Raw genomic sequence first — 24771 nt, 5'->3', positions numbered from 1 at the left:
ATGATATGCCATTGGACCGTATGAGAACCAGATACTCCAGCAGATCATTTGAGGTGAGAATTCCCCCCTAAAGCTGATTGGCTCAATGGAAGGAGATACGTCCCTCATTCCATATGGTATGATATACAGATGGACTGAAATGGGAACTGGTGCGGTGATACACAAGGAAAGCTCTGGTACGGGGTTATATCTTTCTATGGGTAAATACCACAATGCATTTAAAGCAGAAGTCACAGGTGTAATGATTCCTTCGAAAATCTGCACCTTTACAGACATCCAGGCGGTCCTTAAGGCCCATTGGTCCAGTGAGTCGACTCAACATTCTTACTGTGTGGTGGTTCCCACCCAGTACATACAGAAATTAGAGGCAATGAGACCGCTGGTACACAATGGCAAATATTACATCATCAGAGAAGTTCACTGGCCTCAGATACCCTTTAGGCTATCCAGAAGACGAGTGTCAAGTAATCAACTCCTGGACAAAGGACAAGCATCATAGTAGATGGGCCACCACACCGGATTTTAGGATTGCTACCTTCTTCCAGAGAGGTTGCCCTAGAGGCATGAAGCTGGAGAGAGGTGTTTTGTGATCGGGCTTGTTACAGGGGTTGTGTTATCTGTGAAAGCACTCGCACATGATGGGTGTCATCAATGGAGAACCTGTGTATAAGATGTGTGGGCAGCAAGAGAATACAGGGAGAGAGCACAGATCGACAAGACAGGTGATACCTCACAGAGAACCCATTTTTAAGCTGCAGTAATTACATAGTAGAACAATTGTATGAACTGTGTAATTAATTCAGGTCAAGGTTCCACTGGTACTTTGTAGAGACAGTGATTTAATTGTCTTCCATGAGTTTGAAACCATGATTTTGGTGATAGATCAGCAGACCAAACATTTCTGTGCTACTAGACTATGTCACCATTTTAAACAATACGTTACAAAGGTAAGTTAAAAGAATGGCATTTTAAAAATACAATACACTATTTAGTGAAATGTAAAATTATATTGTCTTCAGTGTAATTTACTTATAATGATTGGAAGAAAGATATCACTACGTATTCTCAACTTAGTCGACTTAGCACATTAGTATAGTTTGCAGTAATTACTTAGAAGGGTTTAAAATTCCTCTAAATGTTTATTACATCTGTAAGGATAAAACTCTATTAACGACTTCAGGAATGGAAGGAAAATGTGAAGAAGCATATTTTAAATTTGCTTCTTTGTCATTTGAAATTGATTTTTAGGATGGTTAACCTATTACTTATGTATATAGTGGCCCAAATAATTTATACTGTAAATATAAGTGACATTTTGAATGCAATGAGTATGGTGAATTACTAGTTAGAATCTGATTCAATCAATGGTGAATAGAATGGTACTATAAATAATATCAGGTAAATTGGCATTTGAAATGACACTGTGATTATGAATTATCGTTTAAAATCAAATTTTAGAAATCACACAAACTGTTTTGACTGGATATTTAAACATAAGGTGAAACAAATTACAAGGACAGTATAGTTGAGAGAATAGACAAAACCGATAACTTAGAATAATTATTAGTACCTCTAATAGTTATTATCAATGTACCTCTATATCTTCCCCACAGTGTTTCTGAAGATAAGCCTCTAATCGAGAAACGACTTCTTTCATGAGAGGGAAAATCTCTTTAGTCCTGCTTGAAGTCATTGTTGATGCAATCTTGGCTCGATTTTGTTTCCATCTGAAAAAATGAATAACTGTTCTAAAGAAAACACGAAGATAGTTTTGATCTAAACGCATATTTCTCCTTCCTTACCTAAAACTATTTTATTTATGTTCACAATATTAGTAAGAATGACAAAATCAAAAATAATATCAAAGACTTCCAGTTCAAAACGAGTTTAAATATATTGTTTACACAATTATATTCTTAAGATGTTTCAGTTTAATGCGAATGTTGAGTTTAGCTCCAGTTCACCTTCCTCTTACGTGCAGCATCTGAAATCCGATGCTTTTGCAGACTCACCTCCAGAAATCTTAAGGAGAGATGGACGTCAAAAATAAAAAAAATTATAATTTTTTTTATTGCATATTATTATTATTTGGAGTTTTCTGAACAATTTGGTATGCTAATTGTGTATGTAGGTATGTATTTATTTTGAATCCAAAATCGTGCATAACATAACTCACTACAAGACAATTTTATTGGATCTTGGTCCTTGCAAACCAAAGTTGATTCACTGGTTATAGTACACAATTCTGTTGTAACAGCATTTATATTTTGTAGGTCTGTGACTTTTTTCTGTAGTTGTTATTGACAGCTGTTATTAGCAGACCAAATAAACTTTGTTTTGGTGATTCATTTACATTGTTTGTTTGTTTTGATTATTTTTGAAAGTTAGTAAGTTATAGCTCATTCAAGATTACCAAAAGTAAGAAACTGTGGAGAAAACGAAGTTTCCGTGGCAACCAGTTTTCAAAATCAAACCGTGTTGTAGGCTTAGATTGTGTAGCACACACAAGTGATAATCCTAGGCCTAGTACTAGTGACAGTGACAGAGTTTCTGCAGATGCTAATTGCTCTAAATTAGACAGTGAAGTAGGCCTAGTTAGCAATCCTATTTCAGTATCTAAACGGAAACTTGCAGAGACTGTTTTAGATGATAGTGAGGGTGATAGTAATGTTATAGTAAGTATAAACCTTTTGTCTTCTGCTATAATGCAATGTTGTGTCTGCAAAAATTGTAAAAATTCAGAAACACTTTACGTGGAAGAAAATGTTTCTCTTAGGAAGGGTCTGGCATGCAATTTAGTTATCTCTTGTAATTTTTGTGGCTCTAAGTTTCCTTTTTACACTTCAGACAGTACACAAATAAATTCTTTGACATAAACATTAGATGTGTATACGGCCTCAGAGCCATAGGCAAAGGGAGTTTTAGTGGTGAACCGTTGTTCGGGCTGCTAAATCTACCTAACCCACCAGAAAAATTTTCAAGATACAATGATGTACTACTGAAACCTCTAAAAGAAGTAGCCACTGAAACGATGGTTTCAGCAACTGAGGAGTCTGTAAGCCTAAATCTTTGCACATAAAATGAAGATGAAGTAGGCCTACCTAGTCGTGATCTTAGCGTAGGGATTGACGGAACGTGGCAAAAAAGGGGGCATACGTCACTCAATGGAGTTATTTCTGTTTCAAGTATAGATACCAGTAAGATAATAGATGTAGAAGTACTTACAAAATACTGTCATTCATGTGCTACAAAAAGTAAATCTCCCCATAAATGTAAGAATTTTACTGGAGCGAGTGGAAGCATGGAAGTAGCAGGTGCCCTCAAAGTTTTCGCCCGATCTGAGGCCTCGAGGAATGTCCGATATAAATATTACTTGGGGGACGGTGATTCGAAGGGGTTTCATAAAGTCTTAGAATCAAAGCCTTATGGTGATGATTTTATAATTGGAAAATTGGAATGCGTTGGCCATGTCCAAAAGAGGATGGGGTCTTGGCTGAGAAAATTGCGACGTGATTATCGGGGAAAAAAACTTGAAGATGGCAAAGCTTTGGGTGGAAGGAAAGGTAGGTTGAATGATTCTGCAATTGAATCTTTACAAAATTACTATGGACAAGCAATAAGAAGGAATAAAAACAATTTAGATAGCATGAAAAGAGATGTGTGGGCGACATTCTTCCATAAATCTTCTACAAATGCAAAACCGCAACACAACCTCTGTGATAAATCGTGGTGTAAGTATTTGCAAGCACTTGATGTACCTAACCTAACCTATGACCACAACAATTCCTTGGACCCAGCAGTGATTTATGTAATCAAGCAAACTTATCAGCATCTAGCTAACCCTCAACTTCTGAAGAAATGTCTTCATGGGAAGACTCAAAATGTCAACGAGAGTTTCAATTCAGTTTTATGGACGAGAATTCCGAAGGCAAATTTTGTAGGGTTGAAAACTCTAGAGTGTGGCACATATGATGCTGTGATGACTTACAATGAAGGAAATAAGGCTAGGGTTAAGGTGTTGGAGAAAATGGGTATAAATCCTGGGAAAAAACTGCACTGACATCCTTAGTAAGCTAGATTTCCAGCGTGTTTTAAAAGCAGAGAAAGCAAACGAGCCCGTCAAGAAAATGGCGAGAAAACATGCTAGGATGTTAAAGAAGAAAAAGCAAGATGAAGAAGTAAACCAGGATGACACAGACTACAACCCTGGGATGTTTTAAGGTAAATTAAACTCATTTTTCATAATCAGCTTGTTTTTTTTGTTGAATTTTTACAGTTTCCGTGAGTTTCCCGAAAAACGCAATTTTTGTTATAAATTACCCATTATCTCAGAAACTAGTAGAGCTACAGTAATGAAATTTTTACAGCATGTAGTTTATGATGTAATACACAACCTCTACCACTTTTATTGAAATATAATAATAAACTTTGAAAATATAAAATTATTTCTTTAAAAAATTTGAATTTTTTTACAGTAAGTTTTTGAGTGATTTAGATAAAATCGGTAGGGTGTATGGATAATTAGGCCTACAATACTAGGTTAAAATCTTAGCTGTCTACCTTATATACTTCCTGAGATAATGGGGCATTTATATTACCAATTTAACATAGGCGAGATAGGGACGTCCATCTCCCCTTAAGTCATGTTCGTCTGAAGGGATCCAAAACAGAACGAAGAAGCTCAAAACGAAACCCTCGCATCGTTTCTCAGACTACAAAAAGTAATGCAATCTAGGTGAAAAGGTATTCTCATTGTCTCATCAGGTACACAATTTGAGTGCAACTACGATGACGATCCCAAAGCACGGTGGAGCAACCGAGTCTTTTACACATAATGCAACTGTGGTGGGAAAGGTTGATTCAATGCGAATGTTGAGATTAGCTCCAGTTCACCTTCCTCTTACGTGCAGCATCTGAAATCTGATGCTGTTGCAGATTTGACTCCTGAAATCTGGAGTCATGTTCGTCTGAAGGGATCCAAAAACCGTCGGCTAAGAAAAAACGAAAAAGATCAGAACGAAACCTTCCGCATCGTTTCGAGGTGAAAGTATGAAGCTTAAGTAGCTCAGAAAAGCTTTTGGTAGTGTTTCTTACACATGTACTTCTCTTTAAACACCTTAAGAACCTTAGAGTGCTAGGTTAGGAGCTTATATGCCGGGTGTCCCACGAAGAGCTTAAAACGTTTGACTATAAAGGTGCATTCATTGTTAATAAGTAATATAATTTACCAATTTATGCACCTCATTACGTTATGTTTTATGTATATCACTTCATTTTGTGATCAAATTAAATTAAGTAAACGATATAACTCTTGTTATACTTACTCCTCTCCTTTGAGGCAGAATGGATCTTCATGGAAGTAAGGGTCAAGTTTTTTGGAGACGGTAAACTCGTTGTCATGGAAATTAGAAAAGTTACTGGCCATGACTTTCTGAATTAGCTGCGGGCAGCGGACCAGCAGACTAGGTGTGTAGATGCCGTATACTCCAACCGCCTCACAGTCCGGATAGTCTCTGTCACACAACACAATAATCTCTTAATAACTGTAATTATTGTATTTAAAGAATATGATCACGGAAATAGTGATAATACCTATCTCTAACAATAATATACTATCTCACTAACCATTTTAAACATTGTCAACCCTTAAAGTAAGAATTCTTTTAACCTGCAAATTGTTAAAACATTTAAAGGCGAAAACACACTATTATACTGTTTGGTTCTTAAGTTTAAACAGATTATACTCTATATTATTCAAAGATGTAAACAGGGGCTCAAACATCTTGCAAAATATAGTTTGTGAAATGAAATTTCAAGCACGCGTGACTGTTAGGGAAAATGGTTTATTAGGAATCACCTTTTAATAATTACTTCTTAGGATTATGAGTAAATATAATATTATATTTACTTATATGTATGAGTTGTACTACAACTCAGTACAAAACTTTAAAAGCCATTCATTATTGTTATTGCATTATAATTATTTTATCTCATTTATAAATATAGAATAAAAAAATAAATGATTTGATTGAGAGCTCACTGTGTTCTCAGATTAAACCTAATGAGCTTTTAATTACATTAAAATATTTAATCTAACAAAATCTCGTACATTTCTCAATTATAATAGCCTAAAATGGAATAAATCTTTATTTCGCATACTCTTAGATAACAGAGTAAAGGTAATGTTACAATTTGTGTATGTGTTAGGTGTTTGTCCAAAGTTGTGTGTCCTCCAGTGAAGAAACTCTGATAATATAGGATGAACGCTCCAGCAGCCAGTTTCTCAAGAATTTTATGAAGATCTTCTCTGGCAATCCTTTTAGGGATTCGGGTAGAATAGCATTGCTTCTTGGTATGAAGGTTTCTTCTCAGGCTTAGATGATGTTGATGAAGGAGGAAGTTGCTCTTGTGTCTGGTGTTGTAGGTGACTAACATTTTTGTCATTATGTTTACTGCATAAGGACTGAGTTGAGTTTAACACGAACTTATTCAATATCAAGTTCCCAAGATAAGTATTTGTTCAAAGATAGTTTTACGTATTTTCCTGATTCTGTTGTAGTTGTTTCTGGAAGGCCATGTTAATGGTTTTGAGTAATAATGAAAATTAGCTGTTGTATTTAGGAGTAGTGAAAAACCAAATTATTGAGCTATCAGTACTGTTTACAAATGTTTAAAACAGCAAACAAATCAGTGTATAGGTGGGTTTTGTATTAGTTTGCTAGAATAAGGGCTGTATAATCAGGAAATATCATCATTTCACAGTGGTGGGAATTCATTAGTTAAGAGTATATACCAAGAACGGAGACTAGCGGAACTCCTCTACTCACTGGTAGTTGTTCTGATATTACAATTGTCACGGTCTTATTTGTAGTATGAGTAAGTTGTACTATCTGTTTTCTGTTGCTTTAAACAGCTTTTGAATAATTATTTTTTACTTGTCAGTGATCCCAAAACTTTGGACCTTTTTATTATGAGGTTACGATCTAAACAATCAGAAGCCTTGTTGTAGTCCAGGAATATACTTGTAGTTATATATCCTACTTTCAGTTTTTCAATGATTGTTCCCATTAGTTGAAGCAGTTGTCATTAATCTGTCTTATACAATAAACAAACTTCTGTATTTTATTTATTCTTTAATAACAGTAATTGCGTCAAGACATTTTACATGAATCGTTACAATCCAAGTTTATTTGACACTTGATTAATACAATGTTCATATAGCCATAAAATCATGTACATGCAAGTATTGTTAAAGTAGTCTGTGTGATTCATGAAAATTTCTTCCAGAGTTTCTTGGTTGCCTCGAACTTTGTTGCCACAGGTGTAAAATCTTTCTTTTGGGGTAAGCTTTTTAGTAGGAGTTTGACTATCTCTTCTAGTCATGTTCTTGCTCAGTTTTTTGGCAAGAGTTTTGCTGTCTCTCCTGGTCATGCCCTGGCTCAGTTTTTGGGTAAGAGTTTTGCTGTCATTCCTGGTTATGCCCTGGCTTAGTTTTTTGGGCAAGAGTTTTGCTGTCTCTCCTGGTCATGCCCTGGTTCAGTTTTTTGGTAGGAGTTAGGCTATCTTTCCTGGTCATGCCCTGGCTCAGATTTTGGGCAACACTTTTGCTGTCTCTCCTAGTCATATCCTGGTTCAGTTTTTTTAGCAGGAGTTTTGCTGTCTCTCCTGTTAGTTTGTTCCGTCAGTGTCAATGAATGTTTGTATAGTAAATAACGTGCTCCTATTTAATAATAAGTCTTCTTCTACACCGTCTATCAGTTGTTTATTGGAAGACTATGGTTCAGGGTGTTATGTAATGAAATATCAGGTGTAAGAATGCTTTTGACATTACTGAAAAAGGTTGATATGCAGGATTTGATTATTCCTCTTGATTTTTTTAGTTTCTTTGTTCTGACCATGTTGTCCGGAGCGAGAGGATGGTACCCTTTGAGGTGATCCAGCAATCTCGTTAGCACTACTTGCTCTAAGATTTTAGAAAATGTGGAAATGAGGGACGTTGGTCGATAAGTGGTGGCTTCATCACATGCTCCATTTATATACGTTGGGTACATTTATTCAGGTTTCCGCCTGGTGGAAAAAGTTCATTGTAGCTGTGATTTGTTTATAATGCTTCTTAATGGAGTGGTGATTTCATGCTTGTACTGTTTGATTAATTTGGAAGATATTTTCTCTAGTAAGATATGTATAATGTTTAAAATTTTTGCTCGATTGCTTCATGCAAAATTAGTTTTGGTATTTGAGGTATGTAGGTTGTTTCTATTGCATGTGTTAGCCATTCTTCATTTACAATGTTAAAAAGTGTCCTATCAGCAATAATACAAAAAATGTTATTCAAACAATTGGCAATGTCTGTTTGAGATTCTCAGCACTTTATTTGACCAAGTTTACTGTCACGTTCTTCAAAAATGTTTTGATTATTTATTCGTAACAATGTTTCTTTGTCAAGTTGAGCATGGGTTTGTATTGTAGGGTTTCAAGTATTTTGCTTCATTAATTCTCATCTTTAATTTTTTCTTCAACTGGCAAGTCCAGCTTTCTGTGTTTCTTTAAAGCACCGTTGTCATTAAGAAACACAGAGACTATTTTGGCAGCCATTTCCAACTTTTTTTCTTCAAGGTCTGTGTTTACAAAGAATTATTCCCAAAGAGACATGTATCAAGTTGATTGGAGAATCAGAATCATTCAAGACTATACATTGTGATGTGATTATGGAAAAGTTCATTTTAAGGTTAGAGGTATCCTGAAAAGTTAACTTATATTTTGCCCATTTCCAGTCCTTAATATGACGATTCAATTTTTTTAGACTTTACTCTGGTACATTTTTCCAGCCACCATGAAAGCATATATTACATGGGCCTGTACATTTATCCCTGTATGTTTGACTACAATAGTACAGGTGGATATTTAGTAGACATTTCAATATATATTCATTAATAAGATTTTATTTTATTTACAACAGAGCACAAACCAGGTTTGACTGTTTATAATCATTCGTTTTTATAAAATAGGAAATGTCATAGTTTTTCTAGCTTAGTACTAAAATTGTCAAAAATATGGAGTAATATGGCATAGACTGTTTGGATATGAAGCGGAACGTGATGGTATTTAATTTCATGTGATTAAAATAAAAACACGCTTTAAGCGATTATAGTGTTCTTAATCACTTATAAATATTTAATTTAATTTGACAAAAAAAACAAGTTGTTTGATTAAGTTCTCATTATATTGCAAGTTTAAACTTGATAATATATTAGTAACTAGCTGAAGGACTCTGATAAATATAATTGTATAAAATTGTTTATGTTTTTTAATTTCGCACGTGCCATGTTGGCATATGAAATGTAGTAATACATGTAAATTCCTAAATAAATAAAGATTTTTTGAACTTGAACATATTAAATATTTAATATAATTTTATAAAAAAACAAATTGTCTGATTACAAGCTCATTATATTGCCCGATTAAACTGGATTAATCATATTATCAAGCTTGATTAACCCTTATCAAATTAATGCTTATTAAGTTTTATATTTCTCGAATAATTTTAATAAAGTCGCTTTATAAAAATATACGGGTTGACATCAAAGGTTATCAGATCAGATTTAAATAGGAAGTAATTACATTTTAGTAAGACCTGATATAATATTTTCATATTATCACCTGTAAATCTGATCATAGACAAGACCGATGTTTTTCCTCATGAGAAGAGAGTCGACGATGTTGCCACAACCGAGAACAGTTGGTGGTTGAGTTAGTCCTCGACTGCTCCAGTAGCTGTACTTGTGTTTGAACCACAGATAGACCATGGTGAGGATGGTCACCAACAACAACAACACTGTCTCCATCTGTCTGCAGGGCATCAGTTGAAGATATTAAAATACATTTATATTTTTATTTTATTTTACATATCAACGGACATATCTCCGGACATATCTAATATTTTTACAAATATTAGATAAAGAATGAGATAATTCTACTCAAGATTCTAAACTAAAATTATGAAATAGTTAGACCATGTAAACCATTGCTAATCTGTATCCTAGTTGTAAATAAAAAATAGTGACTGATATATTATGAACAATATTTGCAAGTACACCCTGATCAATGGTAGCAAAAGACTGATTTAAGTGGAAGGCATCATTATTCGGCAATTGATAATTAGTAGTGCGAAATGAATAAAAACTTAAATAAATGTAACATGCAAGTATAAGGATATAAATTTAAAGATACATCCAGCAATAACAAGTATAACAATATAAATATAAAAATGAGATAGGCCTACAAAAAGATACAATATATCAATACAACAGCAACCATTAAAAAACAGTAGACATATAGAGCCCATTCAAGCAAAACAAGAAAAATAAGTCATTCATCCTAATAAATTAAATGGTCGAAATCCAGACTAAACTAAGTATGAAAAAGCCAAAAACAGAAACTGATGATAATAACTTAAGACATGCAGGTACCTACCCTAATCTTTGATAGCAAGTGAAAGATTTATGAAATACCATACCTTAGACTACTTTTTAGCAATTAGAGGTAGTAAAAAAGAGATAAATAAACTTCTAATAAAAGTAATATTCAAATATAACAAGATAAATATAACAATATAAATAACTATACAAATATTACAACTATACGCATATAACAATATAAATATGCAACATAAAATAACAATATAAAGGTAACAAAGTAAATAGAAAAAGTCATTCATGCATTTCTATTCCAATTTGAAGACTTCGTCTTGAGTGTTGTACTGTCCTGGAAAATGTCCTTAACATCGGCAACACTTCCGTATCTCTGAAGACGGACCATCGGGATCGGGTGTCTAGAGAAGCGGAGAACAAAACCAAGCATCCTGTTTGCCCTGCCGCAGATGTTCAGTATATGGGGCTCAGGGTTCAATGAAGGTGTCAATAAAACACCAAGATATTTTACCTCTTGGACACGAGTTATGGGTTCGCCACTTACAAAGTACTCAAAGGTTATATATGAGTGACAACGATGAAATGTTACTGCTTGACATTTCTTAATATTGAGCCCATTCTATTGGTCTCACACCAACTGTCGATCATAAGTAGATCATCCTGGATCCGCAAGCAGTCGTCTTCTGACGATATGATTAAAAAAATGTTTACATCGTCTGCAAAAAGGAGGGAATCCCCCTGAAGTGCCACAGGCAGATCATTTATAAAAAGTGAGAAGAGTTAAGGTCCAAACAACGAACCCTGAGGAACTCCAGAACAAGAAACAAATTCCGAAGAGGTGGCCGATGCAAATTTTATAAATAGTCGTCTATTTGAGAGGTAGCTTGCCAACCACCTAACTTCCATGTTCCAAAATCCCTGGACAAGCATCTTCCTCAAGAGACAAGTATGATCCACCGTGTCAAATTCCTTAGGGAAATCTAAGTATATTGCGTCCAGCTGAGTGTTAGAGACAAAGGCTTCATGGATTCTTGATTGAAAAAGTGCTAGATTTGACACGGTAGACCTTCCTCTCACGAAACCATGTTGCTGAGAACAGATTATGCCAGCTAGCTTTAGCTTAATACGGTCCAGGAAAAATGCCTCAAATACCTTAGACAATGACGTTAGAATTGAAATTGGTCTATAATTTGTGACATCATCGACAGGTCCCGTTTTGTGGATTGGAACAACATAGGCAGACTTGAACGCTTCCGGGAAAACACCTGTAGCCAGTGATGCGTTGAAAAGGTCACAAACTGGCCTAGCTAATAAACTTCGGCAATATTTTAAAATCGTAGGAGGAATCTCATCAGGTCCCCAATCTTTGGTCTCATCAATTTTTTTTAACTTAGCGAATACCTCTTGTGGACTGAAACTTAGACATGAGGAATTTCCAAGGTGATCACCACTAGCCGGAGTGAAAGCTACCTTGGCTTCGAGAAGACTGAGGAAAAGAATCCCTTGAACATTTCACATATCTCTTGCGGTACACTTGTGTCGGTGCCGTTATAAATCATGCGTGAGGGTACAGTGGAAGTGTTTCTGATCGCATTTACATGGCTCCAGGAGAAACGAAGGTTCCCTGGTACACCTTGCTCTACTCTTCTCAAATGCTGATGATAGTCTCTATTCGCAGAAATCTTGCAAGATGCTCTTGCTCTAGAGAAACGAAGGTAGTTGCAGGAAATTGGTTGTTCCCTGTACTGATTATGTATAATATTTTTAGTGATCACTAGATTTCTAGAAACCTTTGGAAACCACCTAGGGAATTTTGATACACCAACTCTTCTAATAGGCGAGTTGAGCCGAACTGCATCGGAAATCGTAGAGAGAAAGTTGTCAGTTGCTTCGTTGAGATTAGGATTCTTCAATATGGATGTTAAGTCCACACCTGAAAGGGCGTTGTGGATATTCTGAAAGTTGCATCTCTTAAACTCAAACTTGTAGTTAGTGGAGTATTCCTCTGGTATTTTAAAATGATAAGGTAGAAAAATAGAGAGGGATGAATGATGACTCTCCTCTACGGACAGAAGAGCATCCGTTTCCATGGAGACGCTAGCTCTTTTATTAGAACACAAGACTAGATCCAATAAGACACTCCTTCCATTAAATATATGATTAACTTGCTGAAGGTCATAAGTATCCATTAGAGAGAGCATTACTATAGAGGCAGGAGTGTGGCGACAATTATAGGGATTCACCCAATCAAACATCGGGTAGATTGAAATCCCTAATTACTATAATTTCTTCAAAGTCACGGTCTGTTATCACCTCCTCAATAGAACAAAGAAGACTACTGTAATTGGAGACGTGCTATTGAGGTGGTATAAAGGATCCAGGCAGTGCCTTTGGAGGGCTCAATTCTGATCAATAGGTGCTCAATGTGATCACCACCAGATATCAACCGAGATGACTGAACATTGTTTTTTACAGCAACCATCACCCCACCCTTGCTCGATTTGGAACTGGTTAATTGTGATCTGTCACATCTATAAATAGTACAGTTGCCAAAATATAGTTCAGCATCGTTTACATCAGTAGAAAGATTGGTTTCAGTAATAATAATTATATCATGTGTAGACATGGCTATAGTTTTAGTTCATCTAGTTTGCTCCTTAAACCATTTGCATTTTGGTAGTAGGCTGAGATATGCCGATGAGACGAAGCTAGTTTTTTGACTCCTGACAATACTTGGGGACCCATTTTGGTACTTAATAGTGAGATTCCGTTCACCAGCCTTTATTCTGGCATAGAGGGCGCTCCTGAGTTCGGCCAAATTAGACCGCTCTATTAGCGTACCATCATGAGATACATCTAGTTTACAGTTCGGAAAGGCTTCTTTGCTTTTATGTTAATTATACCTTATACTGAATATATTGTTAGTCTTCAATTAGGCGTTTTTAAGCTAATTATTATGTGGACTTCACTACCTATTATTATTTAATTAAAATCCTTCGTAAAGACTATTTTGTTTCGTCTAAAACAATAGAACTGGCAATCGTGACAATCTTCCCCGTCCTGTAAACGGGGTTTTTTAATACAAGCGTTTTGTACACATTTAAAGAAAACAAACTAAAGTAGTTAATCCAGCATGTATTATACATGATTTTGTCCACATAAATATAATAATCAGTTGGTTACGTCAAATATCCTTAACCGTGAAAGGAACAAAGATTGATTTAATGCTAGTAAAGAATATACACAGTATTTACATAGATAAAACTATACTAGTTTATTTAAATTTATGCTGATTTCAAAGTTATACTTATAATATCTTTTTCAAAGAAGTAGAATTGATACTTTGGGTTTGTATGTTTGCGTAAATAAAAAGTAAAATGTACAAAGATTCCTAAACAACATACAATTTCTCAAAGAGTCGCTGTGTAGTTTAGCATGGACACACGTTGGTCAGCGAGAGATGACGCTTGAAAGGATGAAGATTGGAAGAAATAGGATGAAGATTGGAAACTGCACTTTGTCAATTCTGTGGGGAGATAGATCTACTCACAGATTTTATATTACTAGTAAAAATCTGCAATAATCTGAAACCTACTTGTCAACAGTAGCACTTGGATCATTATCAGAGTATATTAATAATATAAGAAAAGAGTTCGATATTTGTGAGAATGGAGCTCTGTTAAAGTCGGAGGTATGTACATATAGAGATGAAGTTGAAAGAAAGAGGCCACGAAAGCTCCAACCTTATTAGACTCCAAAAAGTGAAATGGAAAAGATAAAAGCTGTATGCTATGAGCTAAGCCGATATTTGGATGTCCAATTTTTAGCGAAAAATAATAACCTGAAAAAGAGACATGAACTGATCACTGTAAAAATTACTAAATTTTTTATAACAAAAGCATCCCTTCACCCGAAAATTTTGCTACAGAATATTCACATTTATTTTGTATCTTGAAGTAACTTAAAGAGCAAGCCCGTCGAAATGTAATTTTAATGTCTATAAGCTGTTGACATAACATTGAAACTTCTTTTGGCGATCCCTGCATCCAAACTGTTCAGCAAAGTCATTATTTTCTGTTCTCAAACTGATAAAAAAAACCTAAACGAAATCGACGATGATTGAAGAGACGTATGGGAAATGTTTTAACCATCGAGTCTGAGATGGTTAAAACCAAAAAAATTTAATCGAGAAGAAAGTTGCATCATAAAGTTATAAATGATACAAAGTTCTGATTTACTTTTTCCTGAGTAAAAATATTCATTTTACTTGCCAGCCTGCATACTTACGACTAAAATATATTAGTTGGATTATTGTTGTTAAATATTCTTAGTTCATCCAAACTATTCATATTAAAGCGTTGGTATGCTAAAATTCTTTACTAACGTTGATAAATTACAGGTATAACAAAGATAACAAGATTAAATTGGTTTCAACTTATAAAGTTTGTTATAAAGGTTTCAACCTTCTACGATTTTAATACAACTTAGGCCATGAAACAGACAAGGGGCGGCAGGTGGCCGCTGGCGGCAAACTTGAAGTACGCCACTGACACACATCACTCTTTAACTAATTGGCTGAGCGTTAGCATAGCCTGTCACTCGGGTGTCTGGGAAAGATCGTTTCTGTTTGTCTGTCCACATGATATCTCGAAAACGAACTGACCTCTACATTTGAAATATTGCTTGAAGCTTCATTTAAATATTTGCAACCAGTGCTCAGTAGCTCGATGATGGTGCAAGTCACTCCATGGGGTTTGGCCGAGTATCTTTTATTGTTATTGTTCTGACTTGCTGTTAATCACATGGCTGTTATTATTTTTGAATTTATTTTGTCTTTTTTTGTTACTGTTTATATTCATTTTAGAATTGTTGAGTTTTGCTTTTTGACGCACCTTGCTGGTTTGATGACGTAAGCTCTTGCTTTATTGTTGTGTGACAAGGCTGTTGCTATATATTTGTTATTTTTGCTATTTTTAACTTGTTTTTATTGTTGTTGTTGTTAAAATATTTTTAAACTGTTAAGTTTGTCAATTTCCAGTGCCTGGGCAAACCGTATTTTTTTTTTAGTTTTAAGTAAATTAAACACCTGACGATGTCTATTGCTACTATGGCCGAATGGCAAATAAATATTTTTATTCTTATTCTTATTCTTATTAGTAAATATTTTTACATTGGTGTTTTGGTTAACCAGGGTAGCAACAAGAAAATAGCAGAATAAGTAAATTTGAAAACAAACTGAGTACAAGCATATGACATTTTATCTGTGATATTTTAATTCATAAAGTAACGAGAACAAAATGATAGAGTTTAATGTTCAAAGTCAGTGAGAAGATGAGATTTCATATCACTGTTATGTTGTAGTACCACCGCTAGCTCACAGAAACTGTAATTAATTTAACACTGCTATGTAACATATTTTAAGGAAAACCATTGAACGTTTCATGTCGCAATATATGTAGAATGTAAAGATGAGTTCTATAATGGCTCATGTCCAAACATTGAATTTGTCTAAGCGTCATTAAAGGGTAGCACAATTTCTCTTTTGTCTGCCGAGGTAATTTGAAATTTGTTTTACTGTATGATTGTCTGTCTGTCTCTTTGTAGGACATCTCGAGAATTAAATGAGCTATAGACCTGAAATTTTATAAACAACGTCAGCTAAGCCTGTTACACGACGTGTGTAGTATTCATATTTGTGTGAACGCTTTTTTCTACTCCTTGCGTGCATCGTTCAAGACAGTAAGCACCACTTATCGGTCATGGAATTTAAAATCGTAATTTTTACAAATTAAAGCATTCTCATGGTCCTCGCTCATGGCTCATTCAACCGTTATGCCTCCTTGATAATAAACATGCAGTGTATCTGAATCATACATAGAATAGAATACTTTATTGTTCATTTCGGCCATGGGATTTAAAATCGTAATTTTTACAAATTAAAGCATTCTCATGGTCCTCGCTCATGGCTCATTCAACCGTTAAGCCTCATTGATAATAAACATGCAATCTATCTGAATCAAACATACGTGTGACAATGTTACTAACTTTGTAATAATCTCGGACTGAAGCAAGCAAGAGATTGATTGCCCATTCTTATATAGCGGCCAATTAACATATAACCTCTTTGTTAATGAGCTCATGTCTAACTTGGCACTCAGCTTTAAATTTCCGCGTTTCATTAGCACTGCTGTAAAGCATAGTTACAGTTCTAACGAAGGTCTGAATCTTTGAATTCTTGTGCAGCATTATATTGATATTGAAAACAAGGATTTTATAAAATTTAGATTTTTTATTTTTATGATAATACATGACTGACTATAAACATCAGTAGCTAAACTTTTCTTAAGTAAGAAAACATTTGGCTATAAAATACTTTTGTAAGAAGAGTTTTTTATTTGGTCTAGCATTTTTTTCAATATGAAACTTGTTGACAAAAACAATAAAAATTTCGTATTCTTCACATGTTTTCATAAATTTTGGGATTTAGCTACAAATGAGATTGGACCTGGACCGTCTCCATGTATGAGAAGTGAACAATTTTTTTGCTTAGGTTTGAATTAAAGTGAAGATAAAATCTGAAAATTATAATTTGGTAATTATAGTTGTAATACATTATTTAACACTGATACTGTAACAACTCAATTTCAGAGTGTATTACATCTTGTTCATTATTGGAGCATAGGTTGACGAAGAATAAAGGAGATTGCCCATTAATTTAAACAACCATTTTGCAGCATTCACCTTGAAATTTGAGAATAAGGAGTGAAAAGAACATTAATTTAGTTGTCAGGTGGTTAATAATACTAATATATTAATCGAAGAACAAATTCAACTGTTGAAGAGCAATTAAAAACAGATATAAAGAAAAATAACATAAATTAAAAAATAAGACATGACCACTAAATGGATAAAATAAAATACAATAAATTATAATACTAACCTAAATATAAATAGAATAAGCCTTTATATTTAATTGGAGAAAATATGTGAATGTTGAGTTCAGCCCGAGTTTACCTTCCTCTTAGTGCAGACTAGGAACTGGTGCTTTCACAGGTTTGATTCCTGGAACCTGGAGTGATGTATGTATGAAGAGAAAAAAATAATACCTCTTCAACTATTTTATACTATATTTTGTAGTATAGTTCTTTCTGATGGCGATTCCAGGAGTCATGTCTGTGACAACATAAAGTTCCAGACGCTGCACTAATCCGAAGGTTAACTGGAGCTAAACTCGACATTCACAGTGAATCAACCCTGTCCACCATAGCTACGTTATGTGGTAAAAATATCCATTAAAATACATCTACTTCATCTCAGACTATTGTCAATTACTCTCATCATCCAACCATACTGCCAACATATACTGTCAAAATGTTATATTTACCTTTTACACGATACAATACAATGGCTTAAGAACTGTGGCAACATTCAATTACTTGTAATGTTTATAAATAAGATTAGTTTTTGTTGAATTGTACTCTACATCGGGACTACATTAAAAAATCAATATTGTTTGTAAAATATTGAAAAACAACGAAAATGCTATGGGATTGTTCCAAATAAATATTGTAAATCATATATAAACTTATCCAAAAAGAATTGAACAAACAAAACCACTTACAAGTGATGCGATGTGCTTGTATCAGACGAGCTCTCAGTGTTGAATGCAGTGTGAGTGAAGTCTAACCTTGTCATCGTCGTCCTTCATTCAATTTAGTTTAACTACCTCCACATTTGACAGTTAAGTAAGTCAAGTGACTTGCAGATTTTAACACATGGTACAGCCACATGTATATTTTGATCTATGTCATTGATCAGGATATTATTGCTTTACTTTTTTAAGTGGCCAATCTATTTTGACCACTTTAAATTAGTTTTCTTAATTTTTAATGTACTAAAATGAAAAATATTTCCTGTAATTGCTCAAATTAAATGTATTGAGTAATATTCAAATTTCTTCACGATTTTTTAGATACTTTTCATAGAAATTTGTATATTGCACTCTGTATGAATTTAGTGCTTAAAGTAAATTTAATAGAGAACACTCGTTAGAATTACTGTTAGAAAAAAAATAAGAGTATAGGAATCAAAAATTTACACTTTTGATATTTTGATCATGAAAATATTATTTAAGTATGCTTTACCCAGCAATAAAAATTGTACGCATCTTGATCGAGGGTTGACTCGGGGTGAGCACATCAACCATGTGTGCGCCAAAATTTCCTCAGGAATTTAAGTTTTGAGATCCTCAGCAAAATACTGCCCAAGTCAGGAACTGATAACGGCGTATTATGGCTTAATTTACCCCCATTTGTTCTACAGAGTGGTCCTGTGGGGAGCGTGCGCAAGCTCTCAGTTTCAGAGAGCATTCAAACTCCAAAAAAAGCTATTCGAATAATCACAAAAGTAAAATTCAGGGTCGTGCAGGCAAGCTTTCAAGGAATTGCAGCTGTTAACTCTCCTGTGTCTGTACATTTTGAAAACCACTTTGTTTTGTATGTACAAGTGTGCCTTAACCAGAGGCCGTGACATACATATGCACGAGAGTATCTGAACAGTCTGTACGGGAAACATAAAGGATTGGGTTTCCTCGATGAATGCCCTTGCCCTTACCCTTGCCTCACCCCAGAAACTGCAGAGACCTAGGGTACACTGTTGGACGGCCCGCCCTACGCAACGTCACTACCCGATCATCACTGACCCAACGATTACGCTCTTTATTGAACTCCTTTCTCCGAACAAATAAATATTCGAGAAGTTAGTCTTCCTCACCTGCGCCACTGCACAAAAGCTCCTCTGTGAGCTAGAAGCATTGTCTGTCGTACAGCCATTTGGATTATTTCCCAGAAACTGCCCATTCCAGATAATAGTATTGTTAGTACTATTATGTTACTGGTGTTATAATTTAACATATTTATAAGGATGTACTTTGTAGTAATTCTCTTGTGTGTATTATTGTTTACTAATTATAGGAACAATCAAAGAGTAAGCTATAATAATAGAATAAACAGCATTATGACTTATTTAAATACATGAGTATGTATGCATGAGTGTATATGGGTTTGCGTGTGCGTGTATCTAAATATAAATTTAAGAAATAATAAAATAACGATATAATATATCATTGTTAGACTTGATTTTATAGTTTGTTTATTTGTTATATATTGATTGTTATATATTCTATTATTCATATTCCAAATCGTACTTTGATAATATACTAATTGTTTTAAATTTAATTGTTTATTTAAATTTAGCAACATCTAGGCAATAAACAGCGTTGTATTATTGTTTCTTATTATTGCACAGGAATACACGCATACTGACATGCTTACCGTTATCTGATCAGTGTCAGGTATGTCTATATATCAGGGATATACCAACGTTATCCAACTCACTGACACAACTTCAATTCCAATGCTTTGCAGGGATATCATTCACAAAACACTTATGCTACACAAGTATAACAGAACTCACTTGTGGCACTGAACTAGATACTGCCGTCTCGTATGCTGGGACAAATTTACTCTACTGAGTATTGGACTGATTCGGTAACTTATCTTATTTGATAATTGTATTTGGGGTTTCCGACGTTGCCGGTTTTCTTAAGTAACAGGGTTGCCATTTACTGCTGGAGTATCTTATAAATAATAATAATAATAATAATTGGATTAATGCAAGGACAGCCAAGATTTTTTTTAGGAGTAAGGACATGAAATGTCTTTTGATATGTATTTTGGTTTGTGTTCGAACAGACGCCCGGAGAGTAGCATAGAGCTGTAGACTATAGTTTGAACATTTCAAATACTGAACTCGCTATAATTGTATTCATATTAAATCTAAATACTTATACAGTTGTATGTGTAACTGACTCGCATGTGTACAACTGTTGGAAATATATTGAAAACAAATTTGAGATTGAGTTTGAGTTTGACCGACTGACTGATATATAGACACAAATGCTAACACACTTGTAGAAGTACTACAAACTTGACATTTGACAAATCGTTAGAGATAGCTCGAATTTGATGAAAAAATCGTTGGTGAGGAATAAAGTGAACAACATAAAAAGGTCGAGTAACTTTTTGCTATACCTTTTATAGTTAGGCGACAAAACGCTCGCATAATTGAAATTCCAGTGAATTTCACGTTCGAACAGTTGGTTGGTTGGTCAAATCTAATTTTTAACTAGTTTCAGCAAATTATCGTATCTTAAAAATGGTTTCCTGATTGATTGAATATACCCATTGATTGATCCGAAAAACGCTCACAAAGTCAAATGTGTAACACATTTTACCAATTTTTCCCTGCAGACTTAAAGACCGATAGCGGCCGAACTACAGGTCATAGTTTAAATCCTACTCCAGAATCAAATCAGGAACTATATTCTCTACAATTAGCTAACATATACAGGGTGAGGCAGACCACCCGTACAGTACGTATAGCGGCCAAACCAAACGAGGTAGATTATTCGTAACAACTTAAACCCACTTATTTCCACCCCAAAGAATTCGGAGAAATTATTTTGAAATCTCTAAAACTCCCAAAAAGGGTAGTTTTTGGGGGGTAGGGGTGGTTTTTGGAAAATTTTCAAATGTAAAGGTATGTTGAGTTATACCTCATTTTAAAGGTATTTCCTTACTGATTATTTTGATGCAAACATTTTGAACCTATCTTGCCGCTTATGTACAGGGTACACCAAAACGTTAAAAAATCAGAGGTTTGTGGGTAAATTTATTGCAACTACCTGCACAAATGTAGAGAGACGATATTTTTATTGAAACATAATAATGACATGGCTTATCGAAAAATATCATCAAATGCCACCCAACCCCAAAATTTACACATTTTAAAAATACATAGAATTTTGAAATACTTAACAGCCCCAATCTAAAAAAAAATCAAATAGCAACCTAGATGGTGTTATACATCATTAGAAAGGTCTTTAAAAAATAAACATTTTCTACATTTAAAGTTTGTGTCTATCTCCAATGATTTCAAAACTGTAGTACAAAAATAGATCTTTTAATATTTTTACTAAGTTAGTTTGTATTAATATCAAAATCTAATGAAACAAATGGAAAACAAGTTGGACTTTTAAGTTTAATTTGTTTTAAATAATGTAGTAAAAAACACATCAGGATTTCTATCAGTGTAACATGTTTCAAAAGCAATATAACCGTGGTGTTCATGTTTTAACAATCCCAAATACACGAGTTGCCCCTGGAAGAACTTTGGAACCAATTCCTTAGTCTCTTATCTAATCTCTGTTATTATCGTCTCTCTATTCAGTTGTTCTTGTGGCCACGTGGTATGAGGTAGATATTAATTTAAAGTTTTTTAAAGTACGTAGTGTAATTTTTTCTATTTATTTTACAAAAGAAAACTCACAATTCTCCAATAATTTGTGTATTTTACCACGAGGCCTTTCGACATCGAAGATGCCATCATCAGGTGTGAATCAACAATTTAAAAACAAATATCAGCTGAGTAGTTTTACTCAGCTGATATTTGTTTTTAAATTGTTACTCAGCTGATATTTGTTTTTAAATTGTTGATTCACATACATAATTAGAAAGGTCTTTAAAAAATAAACATTTTCTAAATTTAAAGTTTGTGTCTATCTCCAATGGTTTCAAAACTGTATTACAAAAATAGATTTTTTAATAATTTTACTCAATGTATTTATTAAAAAAGTCAGTGCAATGTGCAAGTAAAAAAAAGTTCCAACAGTAAACTCGTCTCTTTCGTTTATGATTGAAAAAATACTGTATCCAATTTTTAAAAGAGTTTTTTTAATTTAAAAAGGTACTGGAAGACTGTAAACTACAATGTATTACGATAAGTGCTGAGTTCTCTCATTAAACAGGAAAATTACCCAGTTATTAAATTAGTACATTTTCAATTATAAAAAGTTTTACACTTAAATTACACAAAATGTATAGGAGAAAACCTGTTGTTATTTAATCATTGATGTGAATGCCATGGAAGGAAGGAATATCCTTTTTAATAAGTTTTAATAAGGAATAAGTTTTTTAAAGTATGTAGTGTAATTTTTTTTATTTATTTTACAAAAGAAAACTCACAATTCTCCAATAATTTGTGTATTTTACCACGAGGCCTTTCGACATCGAAGATGCCATCATCAGGTGTGAATCAACAATTTAAAAACAAATATCAGCTGAGTAGTTTTACTCAGCTGATATTTGTTTTTTAAATTGTTACTCAGCTGATATTTGTTTTTAAATTGTTGATTCACACCTGATGATGGCATCTTCGATGTCGAAAGCCCTCGTGGTAAAATACACAAATTATTGGATAATTGTGAGTTTTCTTTTGTAAAATAAATAGAAAATTGATATTCCAATAAGAAGAGCTCCTCCTCCTTCATTACGTAGTGTAAGTTTTGTTTGTTCTAAAATGCCGTTCTCAAATGAGGAGGCATTCCAGATGCTTATGGTGTTAGGGGAATGTTTCCAAAATTACTCAGCTGCCGCTCTTCTTTATGCCCAACGTTACCCAGACCACGAACATCACTCCAGGAACGTTTTTCAAAGACTTGCTAGTCGAGTTCGTGAAACAGGTCATGTTCAACCTGACCACAACAAAGGAAAGGGACTCGCTAGACCCGTGAGAAGTGATAGGGCACCCGAAGTTTTGGCAGCCTTTGAACTGAATCCGCATGATTCTACACGAAGAGTAGCTCTTGATTCTGGTATGAGTCAAAGATCTGTTTTAAGAATCGTTCATGATCATAAAATGCACCCATATAGGATGTCATTACATCAAGAACTCCATGGAGATGATTACCTTCATAGAATGAACTTTTGTTTGTGGGCTCGAGAAAAACTACAACAAAATCAAAACTTTCACCGTAACATTCTGTGGTGTGATGAGGCCACGTTAAGGAGTAATGGAGAAGTGAACCGTCACAATATGAGATACTGGGCGTTTGAAAACCCACACTGGATGCGAGAAGTGGACAACCAAAGGCACTGGACACTAAATACCTGGTGCGGTATTATCGGTGACAGAATTGTAGGGCCATTCTTCTTTGACGATCGCCTAGACCGAGTAGTTTATATCAACTTTCTCATCGGTCACTTGCCTAATTTATTGATTGAAATCCCTGAGGAAATCTTACAACGTATGTGGTTTATGCACGATGGGGCACCAGCACACTACGCCGAAGATTCTCGATTAATTCTAAACGAGCAATACCCTGACAGATGGATTGGAAGAGGCGGCCCTGTGAACTACCCAGCGAGATCTCCTGATTTAACGTGTATGGACTTTTACTTGTGGGGTAGACTAAAAGAACTAGTGTATAAATCAAGACCAACAACTAGAGAGGACATGATGCAGCGGATAAGGGAGGCTATAAACACGATCAGTAGAGAAGAGATAATTAGAGCTGTAGATAGCTTCACCTCAAGGATTAAACTCTGTCTGGAAAACAATGGGTTGCAGTTTGAGCACCGGTTTTAACTCTTCACTTAACTGACCTCAGTCAGTTACTAGGTTATTGTTGGTTTTAGTTTGATAATTGATAATTATCATATTGATAATTTACCATGATGCTGCTGTAACATGGTAGATTTATTTTCAAAGCCAGTTTGAAGTGTTTACTTTTTTTTAATAATGACAGGATATTCCTTCCTTCCATGGCATTCACATCAATGATTAAATAACAACAGGTTTTCTCCTATACATTTTGTGTAATTTAAGTGTAAAACTTTTTATAATTGAAAATGTACTAATTTAATAACTGGGTAATTTTCCTGTTTAATGAGAGAACTCAGCACTTATCGTAATACATTGTAGTTTACAGTCTTCCAGTACCTTTTTAAATTAAAAAAACTCTTTTAAAAATTGGATACAGTATTTTTTCAATCATAAACGAAAGAGACGAGTTTACTGTTGGAACTTTTTTTTACTTGCACATTGCACTGACTTTTTTAATAAATACATTGAGTAAAATTATTAAAAAATCTATTTTTGTAATACAGTTTTGAAACCATTGGAGATAGACACAAACTTTAAATTTAGAAAATGTTTATTTTTTAAAGACCTTTCTAATTATGTATGTGAATCAACAATTTAAAAACAAATATCAGCTGAGTAACAATTTAAAAACAAATATCAGCTGAGTAAAACTACTCAGCTGATATTTGTTTTTAAATTGTTGATTCACACCTGATGATGGCATCTTCGATGTCGAAAGGCCTCGTGGTAAAATACACAAATTATTGGAGAATTGTGAGTTTTCTTTTGTAAAATAAATAGAAAAAATTACACTACGTACTTTAAAAAACTTTAAATTAATATCTACCTCATACCACGT

General features: G+C 34.2%; 1 protein-coding gene across 1 annotated transcript in view; it reads right to left on the bottom strand.

Annotated features, from left to right (window-relative positions):
• LOC124364654 (probable cytochrome P450 6a13) overlaps window positions 1-18193 on the bottom strand; it is a 33200-nt gene extending 15007 nt beyond the window's left edge. The window contains exons 1-4 of the mRNA XM_046820284.1: window positions 18052-18193; window positions 9661-9849; window positions 5325-5513; window positions 1595-1727 (exon numbers count right to left, since the gene is read on the bottom strand). Coding sequence (XP_046676240.1) covers window positions 1595-1727; window positions 5325-5513; window positions 9661-9849; window positions 18052-18125 — 585 coding nt within the window. The 5' untranslated portion in view covers window positions 18126-18193. The remainder of the gene's footprint in view (window positions 1-1594; window positions 1728-5324; window positions 5514-9660; window positions 9850-18051) is intronic.
• Window positions 18194-24771: the final 6578 nt, after the last annotated feature.

This window comes from Homalodisca vitripennis, chromosome 6 (genome assembly GCF_021130785.1).
Source record: "Homalodisca vitripennis isolate AUS2020 chromosome 6, UT_GWSS_2.1, whole genome shotgun sequence".
NCBI classification, from domain to species: Eukaryota; Metazoa; Arthropoda; class Insecta; order Hemiptera; family Cicadellidae; genus Homalodisca; species Homalodisca vitripennis.
The sequence above is the reverse complement of the archived record's forward strand: the minus strand, read 5'-3'. Positions and strand labels throughout refer to the sequence as shown.